Genomic DNA, 27011 nt, shown 5'->3' on the forward strand with positions numbered 1-27011 from the left:
AAGGTGTTGCACAGACCAGGCTAACAGTTCTTTCCATTGACTCCTAGGGCGTCACTCAGACAAGCCCGTATTAAAGCTGCCTCCTGCCCAGCCAGCCACTCACAGGAGCATCTGCACCAGAGCGAGCAAAGCTGCCGTAAAAAACAACAGCAACATAAGAGCCCAGAAACGCTGCTAACGGCACCCGCGACCTAAAAGGAGGCTGGAATTTAGCAGAGCTTTTTGTTCTTGCTTGGAAACACGAAGTGGCCTTGCTTCTCGTGGCGGCGGCAGCCCTATCAGTGACTCCTTCAGCAGAGAGCTGGAGAAGAATCACGTTTTCTCCCAAAAGAAACTGCAGGAACCGCGCTCAGCAGCCAAAGCGACCACTTCTCGCCTGCCCGCCCACCCGCTCCCAGCCCCCCTCGATGCACATCGGCGGCCGGAGTTGCCCCGGGCCGCACCCATCACACCACACTGCCCGGCCCGGCCCCGCAACCGCCGCTCACCTTCCCCCAGCGGCCGCAGCTCCGGCTCCAACCCCCGGTCCCTCTCGGGGCCAGCTTTTACTCCTTCGCCCACCGCCCCCGCGGAGGCCGGATGCCCGCGGGGCGGCCAGGCTCGGGCGGCTCCCCGCGGGGCGGAGACGGGAGGGGCACCGCGCCCCCGGCGGGAGCGGGGGCGAGGAGATAACGAAGGTGGCGGGAGGCGAAAAGGGAGGAACTCCGCGCCGCCGGGGAGGCGGGAGCCGCCCGGACCGCTGTCCGGCAACAGCGCGCCGCGCTTCCGGCGGAGAGGCCGTCGCCACCGCTAGGGGGCACCGTAATCTCCAGCCCGTGCTATCGGCCCTGCGTCGCGTGTGTGCCGTGCGCCTGGCTGTGGCTGCGGTGCTGCGCTGCGCGGGCGCCGAGCTGCGGCGCCTCACTTTGTGCTTTTGTTTCTGAGCTTTGTAAGCCAGCGGAAGGAAGTGGGCCTCCGGCGACTTGCTATGGGGTTTCGTGTCTCATTGCAGTTTGGAAAATTGAGTCCTCTGTGGCATCGTTGTCCTCAAAGTTGTGATGTTTCCTTCGTTATACAACAGTACCTTGGCTTTTGCCGGCTGTTTATAAACTCCCCTCAAGTACTGGAAGGTCACGATGAGATCTCCCTGAAGCCTTCTCCAGACTGAACAAACCCAGCTCCCTCAGCCTGTCTTCATAGGAGAGGTGCTCCAGCCCTCTGATCATCTTCATGGCCCTTCTCTGGACCTGCTGCAACAGCTCCACACCTTTCTTATGCTGGGAGCCCCAGGCCTGGATGCAGTGCTCCGGATGCAGAGCTGCCTCTCCCCACCAAAGCTTGGAGACAGTGTTTCTCTATGAAAACCCCTTCAGTTGACACAGCCTTCATGCTCCCTTGGAGTCAACTACCCAAAAGCATACAAGTCCCCACAGGTACCCATTGTAATGTCCAAAATGAACCAGGAAAAAAAAAAAGTATATATATATATAATCAATGTATGCCTGCTACATAATATGCCAAGGCAGGACAGGAGTAGGAATTCAAACCACAGCCTTACATAGTGCAGTCCAACCATATATCCATGAAATAGCTTTGCCTTTAAGCATAGCTGGGGCCAAACAGCTTTAGTTCTGATACTCTGCATCTGAAGTCACGCACGTGATTCTGTGCAGTATCTGACTGAATTTAGTATTCCTGAAACTGCAGTTTGGACATGATGTTTTCAGCATTGTTAACAAAGACCTCAGTGTCTTGCGGCCTTGGATATGATTTCTGGATCTAACTTGCATGTTAAAAAAAGAAACAAAACAAATAAATCTAACAAATAAGGGGATATTGAAGTTACACCAGGCTTGGTTCCAGACATACTCATTTAGCTACTGTACCAGCTGGACTGAAATTTAATAATTTTCAAAACTGCACTGTTTGGCATCAACTTTAGGTAATATCATTTGGCTGCAAACTGCAGTTTTTTGTCATGCTTTTTTGACTGCCTTTTACATGTATGTAATTTATTGAAATTCTGAGCTGGGGTTCTGCAGTTGTGCATTTTTATAACTTTACTGTCAAATATTTTTTTCAGAGTTTGCAGTATTGTGTTTGTCCCCAGTGTAGCATCTTGTAGATTGAGTATAAAATGTTCACAAACAGGATTTCCTTGCATGGTTTAAACTATACCAAATGAGTCATAAATATGTCTTAGGTTTTAAGGCAAGCAAAGATCACCTGCATTTACTATTTTTCTTTTTAATGTATTACAGACAAGGTAATTTGCATTATAGGGAAGTAATTTGATAGGCAATTAAATTGTATGAAAAGAAGCTCCCGTTTCTGCTAGTTCCTATAATATCAGCTTCAAGTTCTAGTTTCTGTATTAGTGCAGTTCTATATTAGAATTCTTTACTGATGAAGTATTCTAACATATTTCTGAGGAAAAATGGTTTAAATTCTTTTGTCATATGAGAAAAATCAGTGTCTTATTCTTTATTCAAAACCACTTACATCTCTAAATAACATATTTGTCCATCACCTTGAGAATCCAGTAAATACTCTCAAGACAATTGTGTTAGAAGAAAACCTATAGAAATTAAGTTTCACACATTTCAGATCAGATGCAAATAATATCGGGATGCAGTTATAAGATGAAGTAGCCCAGAAAAGCCTTGAACTTTCTGAACAAACTGTTAAGAGCTGTCTGATACAGAAGACCCAGGCTCAAATCCCTTCTTTGAAAGATAACCACTGTTTTGGATCACATATCCTCTCTCCAAGGCTAGTAGTGCTTTATTCCAAGTTGCCAGTCAGTTGTCAGGTGCCAGTGCATGTGGAGACTGAAAGGTTGTGTAACTTCCAAAATACAGGTGACGGAAGTGTATCAACTGATCATGCTAACGTGCTTGGAGAATGGAATAGGCCAGTCAGAGAATGATGCTGCCTCATCCTTCTGCGAAGTTTCTGTGACACAAGGAATGCTTTCAGATCCATTTACTCCTCATTATTGTTGCTTCATCATCTGTATTCACTTTAGTATTTTCTAATCCTTTCTTTTAGTTGCTTTTCTCATTTACGTTAAGCTAAGGCTTAGAATTTTAGCTTACGCTGTTGGTGTAAGTTACATGAGACTTAATGGTCTGAACTCCTATTCATGTCCAGGCATACTAGTCAGCATCTCAATTTGCTCGAGTTTTGTCTCTGCTGAGAGAAAAATCCTTCTGCTTGCATACTGCAAGTATAGTTAAGGTGTTCAAGTAAACATTCTTGTCTTTCAACAGAACTGAGTTTTTTTCAGGACAGGATTATTCTTCAAGGTATGCTCATCTATCCATTTTGCTCCCTTCTTCTGATGTGCAAGAAATATTTATGGAGAAGGAATATAGGAAGAGGAGAAGTTTATTTTAATCCAAAGAGTACATTTAGATTTCTAGTGACAGTAGGCTGATATATACATTTTCTTAGATGCTACATAAAATTTTAGGATGTTGAAGGAAAAGATTATATAGGTATTAAAAGCACAAGAAAAAATACTGAAGCACAAAAAATGACGTTCCTTCATGTCCAAAGTTAGCAGACTTGGTTGCTTTTAATGAATTAATTCTAATGAATTAATTCTAATGAATTACACAAAGCTCTCCCACTCCCAATAATAGCAACATCCACTAGCTTGTAAAAACACATTCTGTTTTACAACAAGATTCAGTATTCTGAAAGCTGTATTAGGAGAATGACACTGCTGGCACATCCACTTTCCAAGCAGCACTGTATCTGTACTGCACGGTGCAATAGTGCATGAATGTACCAACACAGACTTGAAAGTACTACTACGGGTATTTGCATAGCGCTACACTTAATTGAAGCTCTTTTTTCTGATTTGAGAGTATAAAACTTTAATTTTTTCCTCAAACTGTAGTTAGAATCTGAATCAGGAATTTCTGTCACTGTTATTTCTTCTCCAGAGTAAGCAAGATTTTTTCATCTTATAAAAAGGGAGGGGGACCTCTCCCTCCACTGTACCAAGGGGATAGAAGACTTCTCTCCATGAGAGCAAAATATTGGATGCAGGATTCTTACGTTTAAGGATACTGAGCCATTAAGCTGTGTTGTATGAGTCTAATACCTGGCTTAAAAACACAACTCTTAAAACCCACAGAACGAGGCAAACCTTTTGAGCCCATCGGATGCATGTAAATATTTGTCTAAGGAACCTGTCACATACTGGCTACATGATCTCCGTTTGGGAAATTTAGTACTTGCATTGCCCATTATATGTAAGTTTTCTTATTGAAAGGCCCACTCTTCCTGACTTCAAGAATATTGTCGAAGAGCAAAAGAGCTTAAATAGGGGAATCTTCAAGAGGTTCTTTGTTTTCTTCTGTTGACTATAGAAACTTGTAAATTAAACTGGTTAAACATCAATTAGTCATCGTTGCTGTAGGACATTGTCTTTTACTGCATGCTGTAAAAACAGTAAAATAAACTTAAGTATTCTAATCAGTTTTACAATGTTTATCAAATCTGTCCAATAAAGCCTTCCATATGCTGCCTGGGATTGTTTGGTGCTTCTTTATTAGAGCCTGGACTGCAGTCTTCGTCTGAAAAGAGAGGAGAAAGTTGACCTTTACATATCCACTGATAAAGAACAGTACAATCACTGGCTTCTTGTCAGTTTTGAGGTATTGAGAAATCCACATATAGATCTAATTTAAGAAAAAAGTTGTCTTTTATATTAGTTAGCTATCCTAACAGTGGTTTATTTTGAAATGAAAGGAATAAAAACATTGATTGCAGTTTGGTTAGGCTCAAATTACTGAGACACATGAAACCTGAGAGTTACTAAGTTCAAGTAGCCTTTAATACATACAGATATTAAACTTACGCAACTTCCAGACTCACTAACCTAGTCTGATTTCATAGCTGGCAGTGTTGCAACCAGGCTTGGGAACTCCATACATCCTTCCCAACATGAATTCTTCTGTAAGTTTATCATATTCAGCATGCACACAATAAGACAATTAATATCTAAACTCTTTTAATATTTACATAAGGTTCAAATGCAGATTTCTGATGAGAATGCATAAACTCATAGATAAGGCAAATTATGTATTTCTGCTAGGGATAGAAAATAATCTCTCCTTGTTTTTCTTAACTATTTAAACTCAAGAGAGCCAAATACTACAGTGATCTACTCCAGAGCAACGGCAGTGTATCATGCTAATGTAACTAAAAGGTAACTAAACTTTTCCTGGCTCTTTCCAAGGCAACATCAGACAGAGATCAACTAGACCACTGCTCTCATCTCAACCTCAAGTCTAAAGAGGTGAAGTACCTGACTGAGATAAGTAAGTCAGTTCCATGGGAACTTTAAATTTCACTTATACAGGTAAACAAAATGGCATTCTTCTAAAAGCCAAGAATAAGCACAAATAAAGTCTTAGTATGAGTTTTGCATGCAGCCTCCTAAACTGCTAGGAACAAACCCTATCTATGATTGCAAGGAAAGCTAACTTACCTTTTCAACCAATTCATCTGTAGTTGTATTTGGATCATAAGGTATTGGCTCCCCTATATATGTGCGAAATTTAACTGGAAGTCCTCCATATGGAGGAGTGAATGGCAATCGAGTACTTTCATACAATTGTCTGAAAAATCCTGGAGAGAAGGAAAAAGCAAGTTATAGACATAGACAACACAATTCAAGCTTGAAATCTGATGGATTTTGAAGATTCCTTAAAAATACACACCTCACTTGGCAATCAAGAATAAATGACAGGATTTAGGCAGCTGTTTACCAATGCAAAGCTTGATAGAATTAATAGATCACTGAAATAAGACTGCGTTAGAGAATGAAATCACGCAACACCAATCGGTTAATATTTGAGATATCTGTGACCTGCAACAAGCATGTTAAAGAATCTAAAGTAAGCAGAAATCTGAAAAGCAAAATCTAGGAGGAAAGTGGATGAAACATTCCAAATGTTTGAAGTACATTTTAAAGTTCTTACTTCGTTCTTTAAACATCCTGTATCCCTCCCGGACATTTTGAGTATACATTGGAATGATGGGCTATGGAACCATGAAAAACAAAAAGGTCAAAATGTTATAAGACGTTTGAATCTATGTTTTAATGTCTGTTAATACAGCAAAGAAAATTACTTGAATACAAAAGATGATCATCAGTTGGTCAGGTAGAAAACATGGAATTTTGATATCATCAATACACTGAAGGTTGCAGTGTATCTTGCAATGGTAATTCATTATATTTAGAGCTTATCTTAAGATCCAGAAGTTCCAAAATTCTGATCATTTATTTATATTAATTTTTCAGTTTGAGACATAGACACATGCTAAATATTTTTCTTAGGAAGTCAGGAAGGGAGAGACAGTGCATCATATCCCAGTAGCCAATAGTCTACTGAATAGTCTTCCCATCTTCTTTGGTGATTGTAACAAAGGCTTAAACTTCTGTTTTGCCTAAGCAAGATGATAAATCAGCAAGCTTCCTTATACTGGCATTAAGTGCCTTTATGAGCAATTGATTTTGAGTTTTGTGTCCCAGGTCTCATTTTGAAAGCCTATCCTGGACGTCAGGAATCTTAACTAAAAACTATACCAATGAAACTTTTCAGAAAGAGTTGCACGTATGCAACATAAGATGCAATGCCCTTTTGGGACTCTTGGCTGTGAGAGTCAAGTGCCCTGGTTTCACCATACTGTGATGCAATATGGTACTTATCTGTAAGCAGACAGATAATCAAATCCTTATGTTTGATTCAAGGATTATTCGAGTAACGCAAGATCAGAATCACATTTTTAATCTCTGGTGTTTTAAAGGGTGATGACTGCATAAACTCTCTCATAGCAAAACAGAAAATTAGAAGAGCAGCTTCTATTTTTCTGAATGCATTAGTCCTGCTGTGATTGTGCTAACAAAAAGATACAGAACTTCAACAGCTGTTTTCAGCAAGGTATAAGGGGCAGGCAGACAGAGATAGCCTAGTGGTTATTTGGTGACCTCTTAGCCATTTCAAAAGCTGCTGGTTCTTTTTTCTCAAAGTTATTGTTAGTCCACCTTGTTGGGTTTTTTGATACGGACTTGCATCCTGATTAGGTCTGTTTTTTCTTCCTGTGCCTCCGAAGTGCAGTTGTACACAGCTTCTCTTGAATAATATATGTTAACTGATATTACAGTAAAAGCTTAAATGGACAGTGAAATACATAAACATCTTATTATTTGAGTAAAAGTCAGCAAATCAGTGAATCAAATAAACTCCAATATAGAAACCAAATCATATTTCTCAGCTCCCACAAACATTACTGTTTTAAAGTCACCACTTGTGAGGAAAATAAGTGTTAATGTATGAAAGGTTTATATCCTTCCCTTTGAACATTCTAAAACTTAACTGGAATTCTACGAGAAATTACATGTATGTTATGCATTTATTGCAGTATTGTTTGCAGAATCAAAAAATAAAGTTTTTACAATTTCTCTGTCTAACGTTAAACTTGTATGCTGTGAATAAAAAAGCAATCAGTTCATGAAGTCATGCAGAAAGCAAGTAGACATTCACATTTGGCTCACCTCAAAGTAATGTATTTCTCAAGGAAAGGTGTCACTAAAACAATATTTGGATAATAAGGCCATTGGAAGAAACTTCAGCAAATTCCTTGGACAAATAAGGTAACTGTATCTCCTCACTGACCTGTATTACACTCCCTCTGAAGTGCATGTCCTTCGGCAATTACAGAATAAGAAAGCAAATTCACTTCTTTATTGTAGCTAAAGATACATGAGATATGTGAACTTGGAAGTCATATCTTACAGTCAGCAATGAGATTTTACATTTTGCAGACAAAATAACAGTGATGGGATCAGTACATACAAAGATTTTTTCACCTGTACTGTCCCTTTACATTTTATGGAACTGTATTTTGAACATGTTGTTGAAATTACTTTTCAAGAAAGGAAGCAAAGAACACCATCATATTGTTAAGAATCACTACCACAGAACAGAAATGATGACCATTTAATAAAAAAAAAACCAATCCTTCACATTGCAAAAATACTGAACATACATAAAGCTTTTAAATTTTAGGAAGAGTGCAAGAGAATAATCTTTTCACTATCTAGCAAGCAAAATGTACTTGCCTACAGTGATCAACTGATGAGTTAAAGAGAAAGTAGCAGCATTTAGTCCCTAGGCTGATAAAAAGTTGTACATACTAATAATATATAAGTTTGTGTCTGTAAAGCAACACATCCATACCCTAGGTCTGATAGGCTGAGACACTACAATCATAGAATCATCTAATAGCCTGGGTTGAAAAGGACCACAATGATCATCTAGTTTCAGCCCCCCCTGCTATGTGCAGGTCACCAACAACCAGACCAGGCTGCCCAGAGCCACATCCAGCTTGGCCTTGAATGCCTCCAGGGATGAGGCAACCACAACGCAACCTGTTCCAGTGCATTGTTCACTCTCTGAGTGAAAAATTATAATCCATAGATTTAGATTCACCATGTTGAAACTGAGCTGGATCATACCCAGCCAACTCAAATAAATAAATAGATAAATAAATAAATGAAATCACAGAACTGCAGAATAGTTGAAATTAGGAGGAAGCTCTGGAGATCACCTACTCCAGCCTCCCTGTTAATAGCAGTTGGCCTCTATACTGGTGCCATTGTCCCACGTACTGGTGCATAAGATTATTCTTCCCAATAGTCAGGGCTTGGCATTTCCTTTTGCTGAACTTAAAGGCATTTCACAGAATCACAGAGAATCACAGAATCACCAACGTTGGAAAAGACCTTTAAGATCATCCAGTACAACCATCCACCTATCACCAACAGTACTCACTAAACCATGTCCCTCAACACAAAATCCAAATGTTCCTTGAACACCTCCAGGATCAGTGACCCCACAGCTCCCTGGGTAGCCCATTCCAGTGCTTGACCACTCTTTCAGAAAAGTAGTATTTCTGACTACTCTCTGCTCCAGGTACTCTGTATGGCAGCACAACCCTCTGGTGTTTTGGCCAATTTTCTCTTTTTTCTTTTTTTTTTTAATTATTATCAAACTTTCTGAGGATACACTCTATCCCATCATTCAGATAATTAACAAAGGATTCCAGCTTGACATTGTGCTGCGGATCACCACCCTCTCAGCCCAGCAGTCCAGCCACTTCTCAATCCATCTTGCTGCCCACTTATCTATCCCAGATTTTGTCAGCCTGTCTACAAGAAGGTTGTGGCAGACCAATCAAAAGCCCTACCAAAGTGAAGGCAGACAACATCCCTGCTGTTCACCTCACCTTTGACCCTATGCTTACTAAGCCTGTCTACCACTTCCTTACCTGACTGTTGATTCCCTCCCTTCTTAATGCCTGGTTGTAATTGATCTCCCAGTTTTTTCTCAGAATACTATAGCCTACCATCACCAGTTTCAGGACATTGCTGCATCTTTGTAGCCTCCAACCAAAGTGACAGGCACTATTATTCTAACATTCTTGATCTTCAGATGTGTATATTTTAAATTACAGAAAAGAAAGAAAATCAAAATGTCTGAAGCACTACTTTTTATAAGAAATTTAAAAACTATAGCACCTGTGTATCTAGTTAGGTAAAAGATACAAATAGATAAAATGATGTAGCAGTCTTCAGAAATGACTTGTCTCCATTAGCCTGTCAAACTCCAGGCATAGACAGAGGGTGTTTCTGAAGGTCAGGTCACTGGCCTACCTAAATGAAATTGATACAGATGCATGTCCAGGAGGTTCACTGATTCATAATATTACATTAAATAGTAACACTATTCCCAGTCCCCACTTGAGAGTAATTATACAAGATGAAGTGGAAACAGCATGTGGAATTCTGCAAGCAAGAACAGAGGATAAAACTACATTTCTTGTTTGTTTTTCCTCAAGTTTTTCAGTGCAAGAACTGTTGGACTTCTGTAACATTATACAAAGAACAGCAATGTCTGTTCAGATATATAAAGTTATTTCAGTTTTAAATCCCCATTAAAGTCACCTGTGGCAGATTTGGATCTGCCATGTAGTCATTATGGGTACAGTAAAATGTGTTTCTTTGGCTGATGGCTACACTGTATAATGAATAAATTCAAAACAAAGGACTACTAGTCTTCTCTTGCCTTTATCCAGGATCTGAGTAAGTATTAGCAAAGCACATGAATTGCTACCTTACAGAGCAAGTTCTGTCAGTTTAGATGAGTTTATCCACAGCCTTGAGTCAAAGTCTGAGACTGGTTTGACCAGTATTGAAAAGAATGTAGCAAGTATAAACAGAAGTATAAACAGAAATCAAAGTCAAAATTTGTCAAAAGACAGAGTCCAGTTACTAATGTTGGCCTAACTTTATATGAGAAATGGTATATATGAGTAGTAAAGTGGGCAACATTATTAAGTGCATAGCACTTAACTTTTTTTTTTCTTTTTTTTTTTTTTTTTTTTTTTTTTTTTTAAATCATCTCAGTTAATTCTGGTCAAAGACTTCCAGAGAAATAGCAAAGATGCCCAAAATTCAATGGAGCCTACAAGTTAATTGCAGTGATGCTCACAATACTGAAAACCAGTCCGGATCATAAGGAGAAAAAACAAACAAAAGAAAACTTTGAATGATTGCACTCACACAATAACAACATAAAACAGCAAGCAGCACTGTAAGGTGAGTTCAGGCTAGTAGGTGTCAAGGGAGAGTAATACTCCTTGTGCTCACTAGATATCTGATAATCCTACATTGGTCTGTTTTACCAGATACGTTATACAAATGACCACAAGAATTTTCCATGCTGCAAGAACTTTATCCTCAAGGGATACCCAGTTCACTAACTTAGAAGAAAAAACACTTGTCAACAGAGGATGCTTTTGAATGTTAGCTATCACTCACTATTCAGCTCTCCCTACTTCTAAATTATAGAAAAGTGAAAAGATTACAAGGATTCATGGCAAGGATTTCTGTGAAGTTTTTGATAAAGGTCACACAATATTATTTTTTAATTCAATTTTTATTCGAAAGGTATTGATATTACATGTTAGAGTAACACTATAAGGTTGCAAGTGAAGTGAAAATATCTGGCAAAACATTCTAATGTTTGGAGAAGCTTGAAAGACAGATATGAAAACAAGTGATTGGAAATCACTTCAAGTTGTTAAACTGACAACTCTCTGACTTTTCAAGTATATTATTAACTTAATACTTGAGAAAAAATACTGTAAAGGAATGCTAACATGAGTTTGATTGAGTTTATCCTATCCAGATTCTGATATTTTCTTAGCAGTGGTGATGTACGAGCCCCTACAATATATGGAGTATTTTGGCTACCATTTAAAAGCCCTTTACTTTTTGGGAAAAAGAGAGAGGAAACAGAAACACAAAAGTGTAATTTTTAAAAGGCCATACAACAAAGAGGCATGAGTCCTGGGCTACAAATACTTTTTCCAGTGAGTAATTAAATTTCTCTAAATTTATTCTAGTGTTTAGTTTCCTTCCCACAAGATTTCAAAGGCAGATAGAACAATGAAGAAATATTAAACAAAAGGACACATTTCACAACCCAGTGTGTTTTGGCAAAAGCAACTAAGAGCGTGAGAAGCAACAAATGGGGTAAAAATACAGCTATACAAAAAAAAGGAAAAAAAGAAAAAAAGAAAAAGAAAGAAAGAAAATGGTAAGAAATTCAAGTTTCGTGGAAGATATCAGACACAGTGGTGGACGTTCGTATTTGAAGGTCATAATTCATATGGAAAATATAACTGAAATTGTGCCCATATGTACATTAGCACAGTGTGAACTAACAGGAACACTCTTCTGGAGGAAAACAGCTGACGCTGGGGATCTGACATCAACACTGAATATATTTCAGTGCCCTGCATTTACTTAGAACTAATTCTTATCTGGTACCATTGACTGAATGCCCATGTGAAGCTGGAGGATATTAGATTCCTTTTTTTTTTTTTAGTTTCTGCCAAAAGGAATGCAGCTCATGTACTCAGACATCGTTCCATGGTGCAAATGAAAGCATAATGAGTGAGGAAGATAGAAAAACTGCTTCAGTCAAACTCAAATGCTAATGCAGATGCATCATCTTATGTGGGCTGATACAATCTTTCACAAACATGAAGAAAAGATAAATGGTAAGAACAAAATCCTGGATCCCCCTCAGAATATAAGAAAAAATAAAAAATGTACAATATAAGAAAAAAAAAAAAAAAGGATTACATGAATACATTAAAAGACATAAGGAAATGACTGGGCACATAGAAGTATAAAAGTAAAGTAACTTCTCAATCTAGTATGATGAGGAAAAACAAACAAACAAACAAAAAACCCAAAACATAAAACATTACATCAGTATTGTGAAAGACCACAGTGTAGATTTCTGAAATACAGTCAGTACAAGAAATTAAATGTCTGCATGATGGACTTATAGAAATGGAACTGTTACAAGGCACCCAGAACGAAAGTTATACAGTTCCATAAAACTACCATGCTTGAAGAAGGAGGTTAGAAAAAGAAATCTTTTACTCTCAAAAACTTTTCTTCTGTCTGGAAGGCTTTCCAATGCATCTAAAGTGCTTTTTAAAATGAAACACATATGCATTAAGCATAAACTGGGATTGACAACATATAATACTCACCACTTTTGCATCTAGAGCAACCTGAGCAAAGCCTTTCCGATTTCCCCACATAAGTTGGTAACTTTCATCACTGAACAGGGCTTCTCTAACTCCACCTGGTGAAATGGACACCAAGTGCCCATTCTTCAGTGCACTGAGACACTCTTCCCTTGTACCTGGCATAACACCAGTCACTTCTAGTAATAATTTGAGCCCTGCAATAAATAAGCAGCATGTAAGAACAAGATTACAGCCAAATTAAAATCTAATGCTCATGAATGTAGATTAAAGCAAGGTGTACCAAGTAAATAAAATACATACAGAGTGAATATCGGTTGGCAGTGGTTTTGCTCAGATGTTATAAAGATGAACCGGCTTATCAAGTGCACCTCAGTAAGTCAAGGCTTACACACGCTATTCTTCGTACTTATCAAAACAGCAGTCACACAACTGAGATTTGTGCCACACAGCTAGAAATCTGAAAGTATCTATTCCTGCCAGTTCCTTTCAAATAGATTTTAATGCAGAATAAATGTAAATTTTCTTTTTCAGTTGGATATGGCTCGCTATACAAATACTCAACAAGCATATATTTTTAGAATTCTTTTAAGACGTGATTTTTAACATTTTAAATACTGATTTTTAAACTGTTAAATTGAGTATTCTGTGGTTAAGTTGGGCTGCTGTACCGATTTAAAACAGTCTCAACACTGCACAAACCATTAAATGAGTCTCTTCTCTGGGATGTGCCCAAAACATAGATGGAGAAGCAGTGAATCATAGAATGCCTTGGGTTGGAAAGGACCTCAACGATCATCAAGTTCCAACCTTCCTGCCACAGGCAGAATTGACAACCGCAACCTTCCTGCCAATTCCTTACGCACCAAATAGTCCACCCTTCAAATCCTTCTCACTCCAATTTAGAAATAAGGATGTGGTGAGGGACCATGTCAGAGGCCTTGCAGAAGTCCACGTAGATGACATCGGTTCCCTTTGTCCACCAATGCCATAACTCCATCATAGCAGGCCACCAGATTGGTCAGGCATGACCTCCCTTGGTGAAGCCATGCTGGCTGTCTCAGATAACCCCCTTGTCCCTCATGTGCCTTAACATGTCTTCCAGGAGGATCTGTTCCATGATCATCCAGGCACAGAGGTGAGGCCCACTGGCCTGTAGTTCCCTGGCTCTTCCTTTCTCCCTTTCTTGTAAATGGGAGCAATATTTCCCTTTTTTCAGTCCCCAGGAACTTCACCTGACAACCATTTTTATATTCCTTAGTGATGTAAGACTTCTGTTCCTGTTCCTTTTACCTGGCTCCTCAGACAAAGCCATTCCAGGCCTCTGACCATCCATGTTTCTTTTTTTTTGTTGTTTGTTTGTTTTTGTTTTTTTTTGTTTGTTTTTTGGTGTGTGTATTAATTACTTTGTAGCTTTACTTACACCTGGAGAACGGAATTTCACTCAGCACTCAAGATGTGGACGCCATGTGCATTATGAGCACCTTCGTGCAGTTTTTTGTTTCTTCTCTTTCCATGATAATCCTTAAATTCTACTTGCCTTTCAGTAATTGCTGAGAGTTGAGCTGACATATTTTCCTAAAGTCATCTACAGAATTTAAAGCCTAATTATGTGTTTATTATTTGCCTATTTAAAGTTGTCTTTTTTTTTTCCTTGCAGCGCATTACATTTAATATTGAGTTTCATCTATCATTTAATATTAGCGATTCATTATGGTTAGATAACTGTAATGTGAATTTTTACTGCTTTGAAAACAATGGCCAGGATAAAGTTTTGTTACCTCACTTCAGATCTAGATTATGAGCATTTCAAACAATATAGGTGCCAGCACAGATTTTCATTGGTATGCCAATAACTACTACTTCTCTGTAACGTAAATGAACTGTTTATTTCTACCCTTTCTTTCCCACTTTTTAACCAGTTACTAATTCACAAGACTTATCCTGTACCTGTGTAATTATCTAACAGACTTTTGTGAAGAACCTGGTCAGAAGTCTTTTGGAGACTTTGGCACAGCATATCCTCATGAGATCCATCTTTCAAAGAATGGATCTACGAAATGTAATTTTTCTGCTAAAAAGCAGATTAGTAGCACAAGAGAGGATGCATGAAAAACAGTTTTATTCAGTCTATTACTTTCAACTATATTTTCTACTAATACAGCAATTAGAGAGGCCTGGCTCCTATTATTTGTGGGTTTTCTGGTTGGTGGTGGTTGTTTGTTTGTTTAAAATTACTATGTATTTATAACAAAAATATTTGACTCTTCAATTTGAAATACTACTCTGCCACTTATCCCTTGAAAAAGAAATCTCTTTTGCAGCAATCTGGTAACCTTCATCTTATTTCTGATATCCTCTTAAAAGCCTTCCAATTGCAATAAATGTTATTTTCACCAAGATCAGCAACAGCTTGAGTGTATTCAGGATGCCTATACAAGCGAACATGCTCTCACCTGGCAAACGAAAGACAAAATGATCAGCTACTGACAGACAAAGTCTCTTCTTCCAGAGAAACAGCCTAGATAAAAAGTAGAGGTAGTCTATCGGAATAGCTCCATGGTAATAAACAACAATGCCTGGTCCTTCTGGTAGGTTTTCCACACCATGAAGTTCATAGCCTGTTTGGGATATAAAGCGGTACACCAACAATGATAGCGTGGCAATTTAAAGCAAACTTTTTACTGTCCTTTATTAAATGACTTCCAGATAGTTGTAAACACCTGTGCAGTAGCTTGAAAAGAGTTAAGTTATGTATGGAACTTATGATTAACAGCAAAGAGAAAGCCCCTCAAACAACACAAATTATCCTACTTAGTGGTTTAATTTGTTGAGCAACTTAATCCTCAGATTAGACTTGAACCAGGCATTTTCCCACATGAGTTTAATCACATCACTGCAAAATTTTGCCCATTTGGAACTTTCTTCAGGCTCCTGTGAAAAAAACAAACAAGCAAAAACCCACAGTATTGTACAGGTATGAAATAGCTTCATCAGAAGGGGAGGCAAACAACTATGAGGCTTTTCTGAAATATGGAAATACAAATCTCTATTTTGTGACAGAATGAACAGTTTGGGAGAAGGAGGGGATGCACACACACACAGAATGGCCTGGGTTGAAAGGGAATTTAAGGATCATGAATCTTCAACACCCTGCTACATACAGGGCCACCAACCTCCCCATTTCATACCAGACCAGGCTGCCCAGGGCCCCATCCAACCTGGCCTTGAACACCTCCAGGGACGGGGCATCCACAACCTCTCTGGGCAGCCTGCTCCAGCACCTCACCATCTCTCTGCAAAGAACTTTCCCCTGACATCCAACCCAAACCTTCCCTCCTTCAACTTAAAATTATTTCCCCTTGTCCTGCTGTTATCTATCCTTTCAAAGAGTTGACTCCCCTCCTGTTTATAGGTTGCCTTTAGGTACTGAAAAGCTGGGGAACTTTTCATTCTGATTTTACATAATACAAAGTTGCTGTAATTTATGTACTTATGTCCAGAAAAGAATCCACAAAATACAAATTCACCCCATGCGAGTTAAAACCATTCCTTCATGGGGGAAGGGAACTTCCTCATAGACATGGACTTCTATGAATCTTTTTCCTGATTTTTCCTATATTTGATCTAGGCCTTAGGTGGAACCAAAATAGGAGGCTTGCAAAAGCCACAGCTTCTACTAAATAAAAACTTTATTCCACCTGGCCTGCCTTTATCTCCATCCCTGATATAGCTCCATAAACAAGCCATCTGGGGAGAAAAAGACAAGGACAGTGCAGGCAGAGTTCTAAAAATAGGTTAAGGAAGTTCCAAGTTGCAGGATATTTAAAGATTAAGAGGAAAAGCTGTGAAGAAGAGCAGCAAGTAACCGATAACAACCTATTATTCTTTATCCTTAGAGCACCAAGTTAAGTCTTGCTAATAGACTTAAACTACATCTGTGCAAAGAACAGGTGCCTAGCTTGTGGCTGAGGATTTCCCTAGGGACTAGGGCGTGGTGAAAAAATGTCTGAAGGTTAAGCATAATTAAACTAAAAATCAGGTTACTTTTAAGTTCTGCTACAGTACAAACTTAAACATGGTATCTTTTTTATTTTTCCATACAGTTCTTGAAATTATATTATCATGACACAATAAGTTTTCCTCAGCCAAAAATACAGCAATTACATTTCCAATAAGTTATTTTGTTTTTAATCCCATATTAAGCTGTTTTGTTTTCTAGCTGTTTGTAACCAGCTACAAAAGCAGAAATAAAATTATGTATCTCCCTTGCTCTTAATTCAGTAAAACTAACATTAATACTGTACCTCATTCTGATATCATATAAAAAGAAGTGCATCTGCCTATTCACCTAGAAAAATATATTCTGTACACAATCTCATTGCTCCCTTATAGTCTGTATACTCTGAATTGCAATCAGTCTTTGAGGGAGAAATTTTGGTTAGATGCCAAACAAAAGTATAACTTCATATATATAACTTTTTATGTATATATAATCACTTGCGTACATTTGGAAGATATCTAAAATTAAAACCTAGGCGTACTTACTACTGATTGTAATTCAAAGCGTCAGGTAAGTCATGTCATACTTACCATGCCATATTCTTGCATATATATCCCAGAAGCTTGCCACAGTTTTCCTTGCACTATCCCAAACATCACTCAAGGGATCTGCTTTTACCTCGCCATTCCTCTGATATATTATAAGCAACAGGTTAGTAAGGTAAATGAAAAAGAGGATTGTTAAAGGAACTATAAAAAAAACTAATATTGCACTAATTGTCACTGATACGATGACTATGTGGAAAAAATATTTCTTCAAGCACTCCACAGCAATCCATTCTTCCAGCATGTAAGCAAAATAGCTTAGGTAGGTCATAGGTATCTGTCCTGATGCAGGATTCTCTTCTCTCTATCATGTCCTGCATGAAAGACAAAAATAATAATAATAATCCAATTGATCATGCAAGCTTCTCAATTTAAAAGCAAATTTTTACCATAGATATATCTGATAGCTATTTTGTCATAGCTCAGAGTCAAACATGTTTCCTCTCTCTGTCATGTTAAGATAACTGCTGGTAACTTGCTACCACTGTTGCCTGTAAAGGATGATGAGATTATCATATGTACTTAAGTGCCTTTCCTACACTGCTAGACAACAAGATTCTGAGTACAAGGGCTGGAGTTCAGAGTACAGCCAGAGAACGAGGCAAGTCAGGTGTGTACCTTAGGAATACCTTTCTTCCCAGCAGACCTTCAAGACAATTTTTCCATTAGGAAAAGCCTGAACAGCTGGCTCCTTCTGCAGAGCTTGAGGAGTCTGGGGCAGCATTTGCTAATTGCTGGCAGCACTATGAAAAGAAGCTCTTTGCATCTCTTTCCCATCCACACAACGATGCCAATACACTCTTCTTTCAGACTTACCAGGCCTGGCAAAAGCTCCATGGGCCTAGTGATATCTTTGTCCCAAACACAGCTATTAAATGGTCTGTTCCTGCACCTGACTCCATTTGCATTACAGCAAGTAACAGTCTTTCTGGAGTGCAACAGCATCACAGCATCTCTTGCTTGTTTTAGGTGTCTTAAGCATTAACCAGAGATTAAAACATTACAAAGTCAGTGATCCATAACTGAATTCAGCCTCAATCAGGTTCCTGCTTGTTTAACAAGTAAATTCTTCTGGCCCAACACCAGAACAAGCACCAACAAGAAACAAATTACAGTTGCTACAGTCAGTGCCAAGATCATAGAGTACAGCAAGCCCAGACTTAGCTCTGACATTGTGTCTTCAGCTGAATACTTACAGAGAAGCACTGACTCCAATTCTTATATTACTGTTTTCTTTCTTGGAAGCCCTGGGTAAAATACTGAAGTGAACTGGTGTAAAGCACAGCCTCAGTACCACGAACACTGGCTCAGCTCCTCAGGACATGGTTGTAACCAACCCAAAGACATCAACTGCAGTAGCTGGAAGGACAATAAGCTAGGAGCACAGAGGAAGCAAGCGCTGTTTTGTATCATGCTCAGCATGTCACAAATGAAACCAACCAGGCAAAGAGCAACACAAAATTGGTATGGAGTTGTTTATATACTGGTGATAGGTGCCTGGCTAAAATATAACAAGATCTAGAAATTCTCACCAGTGAGAAACTCTATTGGTAAAATGAAAGAAATAAAAGGAGTAGTCTGAATAATTTGGATATTAAAAACTCTGCTTAGAAGGTGCTTAAGAAGGATAAGGCTGATATAGTGGTGCTACTCTATAGCAAGGATGTAACTAATTGGTTTAAGTTGCTGACAGAGTAAGGACTACAAATCCTCCCTGCCTTCGAAGCACGCTCTGCTGAAAGGCCTTAGGAAAAGGCAGTGCTGAGGGCTTGTCCCAGGCTACTCAATCAGAGGCTGTGAACGCTGCTGCCAATAATTCATTCAGCCTGCAACTGGGTAAGGAAGAAAGGGAAGATTCCACTTTGTTATGGAGTCTTCAGACTGGGATCTACTACAGCCAGTAGCTAAACTTAGAATTTCTTAAAATCACACACAAAATTTCTAAGCATGTAGTAAATATACTGATAATAGATAATAGCTATGATATAGATATTTAGAATATTCTAAACACTGACTGGAACCTAGGGATTGAGAGATTGTATAATCTACTAAAATACTAAGATTAACATATAGCACATTTAGGTGTCTTCTTGTAGTTAACATGTTCAAAATCAGTAAATGAGTGAATAAAGGAAATAAAACAGAAAGCCAAACTGAAAATCATTCTGGCCTCACCATACTCATTCTCAGTAACTCTGGAAACATCGGGGAAATCCAGAAGACTGGGAAAAAAATTAACATTATTCCAAAGTCCAACACAAATAACACAATCTCAGCAGCCAGGTAAGTCACCAGCAAGGTCATTGAAAGGCTGGCATGCAATGAGCATAAGTGATGGCACTCAATACTATTTTATGGGAAAGCAACCTTTTAAACAAATGCACCTACACTTTGTGGGGAAATGAGAGGTTTTACTCTTGTACAGGTCTCGCTGAGGGCTTGTTGAAGGGTCACCATAAACCACACACCTGCACAGAGGCAGAAATCACTTCCCGGTACCCTTCACCTCTCACTGCACCGCAGTGTGGGCACCCCCCGCTCAGTGCCCAGCAGGAGCAGCCAGCCCCTTGCTAACAGGATGACTGAAGAAGCACTGGGACAAGCAAAGCCACTCATGGGAACAGATTATTAAAGTACATTACTAATGCCAGTACAAATTTTACTGAGGATACATGAAAGTAGTTTGCCACACACAGAGTGAGTTAACTTTACACCTGGGTGGGAAGTGACTGGCAGGTCACAAGCCAATTCTACAGCATTCTAGCTTGCCAGAGCAGGAAAAGCATAAATTATTAACAAAGAAAAACAAAACAAAAAACAACTAGGAGCATGACTTTTCCTTGTAGTTAGGACACTCAATCAAGTTTCAGTTCTAGGTCCCATACTTAAGTTGTACACTACCTCCAACTTTTCATAAGGAAAGAATGAACCCTGACCAGGGTTTCAAGCATATGATGTGAGTTTGAGTCCAACACGCTAAATGCATCTCTCTGTACTGCCAGTGTAAAAAAGACCACAGCAGGATAGGACTTGCATGTTTGCCATGTCCTGCTGGATAGCTCTCACCAGCCCCTTGTTGAGACCAACACAACTTTGCAGCATCCTTTTTATCAATCATTGTACAGAGAAATTATTACACATCTATCCAATGCCTGTTACAAATCATTTCCTAAAGACCCACTTGATTATGCACAGCAGGACAATGTGAGAGTTACCAAAATATGCTTGCTCATAACTGCTGTATTGCTCAGAATTTTAGGGATAAATTCTTCTTCTGCTCTTCTAAAATCTGAGCCAAGAGCAGCTCCCATATTCTTTAATATTGAGCATGCCATAAAAGCCTAACAAACAGGCATAACATCTTCTGAATGGACTTTCCTTAAGTCAAGAAACCATATTTTTCTCATCTCAGCTAAGGATGGATATGAAATGTTACTGATCTGAATAATTCCATTGCTCTTCCAGAAAACATCATCTATGTTGTCATGCAAGATGTTTGTTTTGGCTCCACCTATAAAGCATACCAAATTCCAGAGTAATAACCCTATATACAATATGAGATTGCAAATGATGTCACTGGGAGACAGAAGTAACATCTCCTTTCTTAAAGGGAGCTCCCCTTCCAACAAAATACCCATATAGTCCAAGTCATTCAGATCCTCGGCTCATACTGAAGGAGCATTTGTCAATAAGGACAGACATATCAGCTAACACAATAATTCCAGGGAACAGAAAAGACAGAAAAGCAACAATGAAACTGCCACAAGAGACCTGTGGCAGCAAAATTAAAACCTCACAGTTGGCTTCCAGCCTCAACTGAATAATGGATAATCTTGGTCTTGCTGCCCAGCACTTTGCTCTTGTCTGCAGGCTTAGCAGAGCACAGTGGGAAGAGCGCAGTATTAAGCAGTTTGAAACTCGTGGCTTCTGGACAGAACTTCTTGACACCTGCTTTTTTTTTTTTTTTTTTTTTTTCTTTTTTTTTTTCTTTCTATTCTGTCAAGGCTAAGTGCTCTATTTCACAATAGAAGCGATGTAACAGTTCAACTCTACATCTTGCCTTTAGACATAAAATAAGTCCCATTTTTATATTTCCCAGAATTTTTATGACAGTTCCACAGAAAATAACTCCTGCTGTTCCCATACAGACACTGCCCACTATTCCTCTCCCCATAAATCCAAACACCTTGTATACTGCTGTGTTTCTACAGCTTTCCTTTGAATTATGAGCACATCCGCCCCAAAACTTGACGGATCCATCCCTCCGAAGCAGAACTGCCACCCGGCAAGAAATGACTGAACCCATCACCCTGCTTTCAGCGCGCAATCCGCCTTTTGCATGCACACATAGGGCACTCAATCCAGAGGAGCGTTTCTCATACACTTGCCCCGAGGAAGGCTCCTCGCACAAGCCCATTCGCACAGCTCCGCAGGGCCCGTCAGGGCCCGTCGTCCCCGCGGCGCGGCGATCCCCTCCCGCCCGCCCGCCGCCCGCTGCCCGCCGCCCGCCGCCCGCCGCCCTCCTCACCTGCCCGCAGCAGTACGGAGCGCCACGCCGAGCGGGTCCCGGCCCGGGATAAGCGCCGTGCCGCCCCCGCCTGCAACTCTGGGAGGCGGGGCTGGGCCTCTGGATTCCGCACCCAAACCTCCATTTTTACCGTGTCCGAGGTGAAAAGTCTGGACGGGCGCTGGAGATAGCGGCGGAGCGGGGGGCTGGGGGGAACGCGGCACACACTCTGAGCCTTCTACGGCTGCCCGTCCCGCCAGCAGCCCTCAGTCCTCCCTCTCCCCGCTCCCACGACCCTCTCAGTCCCTCGCTGCGGGGCGAACAACGATGGTTGACGGCTGTCTGCCCGCGGGGCTGCGAAACCGCAGCGTTCCGCCAACGTGCACCGCGGGCGGAGGGGATTTAAAACCGCTACCGCTGCAGGGAGCGGGTTTCGGGGTTGGTCACACGGGCTCTGTTAGCGGTCATAAGGAGGCAGTACCCGGGCAGTGCGCATTTCACGTCGAATGTGGAAACGTGCAGGCAGCGGCACTGACTGTTAAGCTGAGAATGTGTAATGCTTTTGCAGAGGAAGGAATCTTTAAAAGCTTGGCAGAACAGGGTGCCAGACAGACTGTGGGTGTGACTGAAACGGAAAAGGCTAAGCCATGATATTACAGATACATGATAGGGGAAACCTAAATACTCTTATCCATTACTACTACTCACTGTACGACTGACAGGACAGAGATGTATTTTAGGCAGATAAGATCAACAGGTACTAATTTTTAAGTGTGCTAAAAAGGGAATAATCATAGAATCATTAAATCATTAAGATTGGAAAAGGCCTCTAATAGGATCATCTGGTCCAGCTGTCAACCACCATGCACCATGAACAGTTGTTTCTCAGTGCCACGTCTACACAATTCTTGAACACCTTCAGGAACAGTTGACTGCACCACCTCCCTGGGCAGCCTCTTCTAATGCTTCACCACTCTGAGAATAACTTTTTCCTAATATCCAACCTGAATCCCCTCGGCACAACTTAGAGCTATTCCCTCTCATTCTATCACTGCTACCTGGGAGAAAAGGTTGACATCCACATCACTATACCCTCTTTCAGGTCATTGCAGAGAGCAATGAGGTCTTCACTTGAGCCTCCTCTTCTCCGAACTAGACAATCCCAGTCCCCTCAACCATTTCCCTTAAGACTTGTGCTCCAGAACCCTCACAGCTTTGTTGCCCTTCTCCAGACACACTCCAGGGTCTCACTGTCTTTCTTGTAGTGAGGAGCACATAACTGAACATAGTAATTAAGGTGCAGCCTCACCGGTGCTGAGTACAGACCCATTTGGGACAGATTCCTTTGTTTGCTTTGATACTAAGCAAGAAATTGAGGAATAGCAGTGGTTTGTAAATGAATATGGGAGATTCTAGAATCTAGTTTCTCAAACGAACACTAGAAAAGTGTATGTATGAATAGATTCAAATAATGAATGAAAAGGCTACTAGGAGAGATTCCAGAATTTGTCTTTTCCATGTTACTGATTCATGGCATAGTTCCTGATGGAGGCATAATTATCTGTCAGCTGCTGATTACTGAGTGACACTGCTGTAGCACTTTCAGAAAGTTCCATCCAGACCTGTAAATGATCAGAGAACTGAATGTATTCAGTAACATTGTAAAAAGGATTTGGAATGGTTGCCCAGGAGGGTTTACTCCCAAAGAGGAATCTTACGCAGACACTCCTTCCAAACTTTTGAGTCTTGGTTCAGCTGACACAAGATGACGTGGAGGACAGCAAGCAGTGCTCCTCCACTCCTCCAAGCATCTCCTCATACAGCCACATTCATTCCTATGCGGAGACAGGAACTGCTGCTGCCTCTACTCACGTCCCATGAGATAAAAGAAGTATAACTGCTATACATTTCTTCCTGCCCATACCTTATCTATAGCTTTGGTTCAGTGGAAGCAATCACAAACCTGTGTAAAGTCATTCAGTGGTGATGCTTTTCTGATGGCTTGCATGGATCAAGACAGACTCATTCAGAAATAGCTTTTCTCATGAGGGAAAACATTTAGAAAAGGCTTGATGTTTTGTGCCTTGCATAAAGCAGTAAAATTATTGGAAAAAACATTTGCTAGTATGAGTTTAACAAAATGCGGAAATAAAGTGTTAAAAATGATGAAAGTATTTTTATGAGATCAGTGCAGGTAGAAAAAAAAAAAGTACATAATGCTTATTGACCTGAAATGAATTATTTTGTTTTGTTTACATTGTTTGTTTCCTTGTACTTGCATGACTACACTGTCATGCAACGAATCTACATAGGCATGAAAGAACTAGAACTACTAGGACGAGAAATAATGGCCTTAAGATGCACCAGGGGAGGTTCAGGTTGGATATTAGGAAGAATGTCTTCTCAGTGGTGAAGTATCAGAACAAGTGATGGAGTCACCATCCCTGGCGGTGTTTGAAGTACTAAGGCCTGAACAACAGGCCTTGAACCAAAGTTGACCTCTAGAAGAACCTCACAACCATGTATTATACATTACATTAATATCTCATCATTAGCGAGATATGTATGATCATTAGTGAAATATATACATTGGACAAAATGTCTCATTTGCAAGAGATATAGCTTAGACAAAACATTATGAGAATGTGTTAACGTTTCCTTGTTTCGAAACATGGTATCAAGGCCTAATACACAAATTCTATGGAGCCCTGGCCAGGCTTGTGGTGGCATCCAAAAAAGGGAATGAAACCAGCTGTTTCCCCCCTTGAAGTTATGTAAACTTTTTAATTCAACAATATGAATGCTGGACCCTCTTGCAGAAAAGCTGGAGACCTCACCTACAAGTGAACACACTGTGTAGGACTTCCCAAATACTGGAAAGGCTCTCCAAATCGTCACTGCAACCAGGGTTCCCCAGAGACTGCAGGTCTGGATGATGGTAAAGTATTAAGGCAATTGGTGTATGTTTTAATCACTATAGTTAATCTTGTGTTGTAATGATTAGGCTTATTACTTTGTTCTGTTTTATTTTTGCTCTGTCTTTTCACTTATTATGTCACTGCTTTATGTATGTAAAGATAAACTCAGTTCTTTAACTTGATGTCTGTGACCTTTGTGCTGATCCCATCCATTGGCAAAACAGTATTCAAGAAACATGTAGACAATCAGGAATTTGGGGATCTCTTCCTATTTGCAAATAAACATAGTCTCTAGCTGGAATTATTCTATCTATATGTTATTTACGTATGTATTAATATATTCCAAGTTTCCTCTGCATTCTTTTCCAATATATCTCCATTCTACTGATGTTCAGATCAGCTTCCTTCCCTCTGTAGCCTTTTTATTTAATCTCGATCTGCATTATTTTTACTCCCTGTTTCCATCACTAGTCCTTAAATTGAGAGTCTGTCATTTCCACATCTCTGTCTTTCTGTTCTCAGCATTAATCCATCTCACTTGAACAATCTCTGCCTTGTCACCTTGTTCCTGGTTTCTTTGCTCAGTTCATCACAATGTCAACAATGAAAGCTTTGCTCTCCTCTTTCTCAGGACCCCCAAAGCTATTGGATTTCCAGAGTTTCATTTTCTAGAAATGCTGGTGTCTATTCCAACCTCTTTTATGCACTATGAAACCTTTTATAAAAGCTATTCTCCAGCGTCCTTGTCCATCATCATATCTTTTAAACCCCACTGATGTTTCCCAGTACTCCAGCCTTCCTTCCTACAACATCCATTAGTTCCTTGTACTCCTCTCTCCCTCTGGTCTCATGGAATTCAGTGGCTGCCATCAAATTTAATTGCCTCAGTTGATAATCTTGAACTATTCTTGTGCCTAGAGGTAGAGGAACTAGGATTTGTTCTGCTTAGATGTAGTCTGATCAATACTATATATTGTGGAAAAATTACAGTATTTAAGAGGATAGAATCTTTACAGATATTTAAATATTAAAAACTGACCCTCTTTTTGAACAGAAGCACATCACGTTTTTAAAGTTTCAGAGTAGGTCAAAGTAGACACAGGTCAGAAATATATCCACTAATTTCCCTGAATTCACTCCAGCTTCACTACAGAACAAGAGTTTATTCTTCATATAAACGGCTGAAAGCTCAATAAGCATTTAATAAGGTCAGCCAAGAGCTGAGCCTAGCCTGCAGAATATAAATATTTATTTTTTCTGGCCTCTAGATCATGACAATCATATCCCAACCTGCCATCAAAGAGGTAGGAAAAAAAAGATTCATCCCAAATACACACAGAGGTTAAGGAATGTTGCAGTAGTTGCATCCTGTTTTCTGGATTGCGTTTGTGGTACATCAGCAAAGACATGTATACGTATTTTCTCTGATAACTCATCACTATTCAAGGCAAAAAGAGCCAAGCCCAGTGCTGGCATGAGTAGTCACAATAATAGTGATGGCCTTAAGTGTGCCTCTTTTAACAGGCACACTGTTAAAAGACGAAAAAATGAAGCATATTTAGTGCATTTGCCCTGCGGTGATGTTGCTGATGGACACCTATGCAAATTGCAGGTCTATTAACTATTATGTGTACCTAAATACACAGTTATTTTCTAAGCTCACGCACATATAGACGCAATAAAATATGGCTTTATCGAATCAGTTATTTTGCCTGCACACAATGCTATACAGCTCATGTTGTGGCTGGACTGCAGTCAGGACTGTGGTCTCCACTTTCGAGCATTCCCACCAATGATCCCCTGAAGGGCTCTTGAATAATTTTGCATCACTGCAAGCATTATAAACCTTATACACACTTAAATCCCAATATAAGTTTTGTGATATAATTCAGGTCTTGATTGTCAAGAGGTTAGGCAGCCCTAGCTATTTAGTTAAATACTGTAATAACAGCATTCTTTCTATTGCAAGTTGTTGAGTGGGAGTTTATGTAGCAATTGCGTGAGTAGGTAGAATGTGCACAAATGAAAATGAAGTAGATAAGCTGTAATATCAAGTGTGGGTGACATGCCTCCTTTATACACCCTTGCAGCTTGCCCACGCAGAATGTACTCACGAAACAAGGTTGAAGCTTACAGATCTTACAGGAATATGGGTTTTCCTGAATGGATCCATTTAGGATGCTTTTTATTTCAGGATGTGGGGTATGTTTGTTGTTGTTTTGTTTTGTTTTTTCTTATTTTGTTTCCTAATATCTTCTAGTGTACTATCAAAAATAATCTTCATTTCAACATTAATGAAACTGCCTAAAATGGAAAATATATATTTTTTAATGAAACATCTTTCTTCT

General features: G+C 39.8%; 2 protein-coding genes across 11 annotated transcripts in view; both read right to left on the bottom strand.

Moving 5' to 3' along the window:
- LOC100550231 (DGAT1/2-independent enzyme synthesizing storage lipids) overlaps positions 1-624 on the bottom strand; it is a 43027-nt gene extending 42403 nt beyond the window's left edge. For 9 of the 10 annotated variants that reach the window (XR_014882508.1, XR_014882510.1, XR_014882509.1 and 6 more), the window contains exon 1: positions 489-623. The gene's annotated coding sequence lies outside the window, so the exon portion shown is untranslated. Of the gene's footprint in view, positions 1-488 lie in introns of all 10 variants that reach the window. The other variant, XM_085221125.1, reaches the window with a different exon arrangement.
- Positions 625-3353: 2729 nt separating this feature from the next.
- On the bottom strand, positions 3354-22178 carry LOC100549614 (DGAT1/2-independent enzyme synthesizing storage lipids-like). The gene is made up of 7 exons (XM_085221127.1): positions 21767-22178; positions 17224-17552; positions 15087-15251; positions 12634-12827; positions 5979-6039; positions 5486-5625; positions 3354-4568 (listed from the first exon to the last, which is right to left on the bottom strand). Exons 2-7 carry the CDS (start codon positions 17507-17509, stop codon positions 4464-4466), a joined length of 951 nt encoding a protein of 316 aa, XP_085077253.1. The 5' UTR covers positions 17510-17552; positions 21767-22178; the 3' UTR covers positions 3354-4463.
- Positions 22179-27011: the final 4833 nt, after the last annotated feature.

This window comes from Meleagris gallopavo, chromosome 3 (assembly GCF_905368555.1).
Source record: "Meleagris gallopavo chromosome 3, MGAL_WU_HG_1.1, whole genome shotgun sequence".
Classification (NCBI taxonomy): Eukaryota; Metazoa; Chordata; class Aves; order Galliformes; family Phasianidae; genus Meleagris; species Meleagris gallopavo.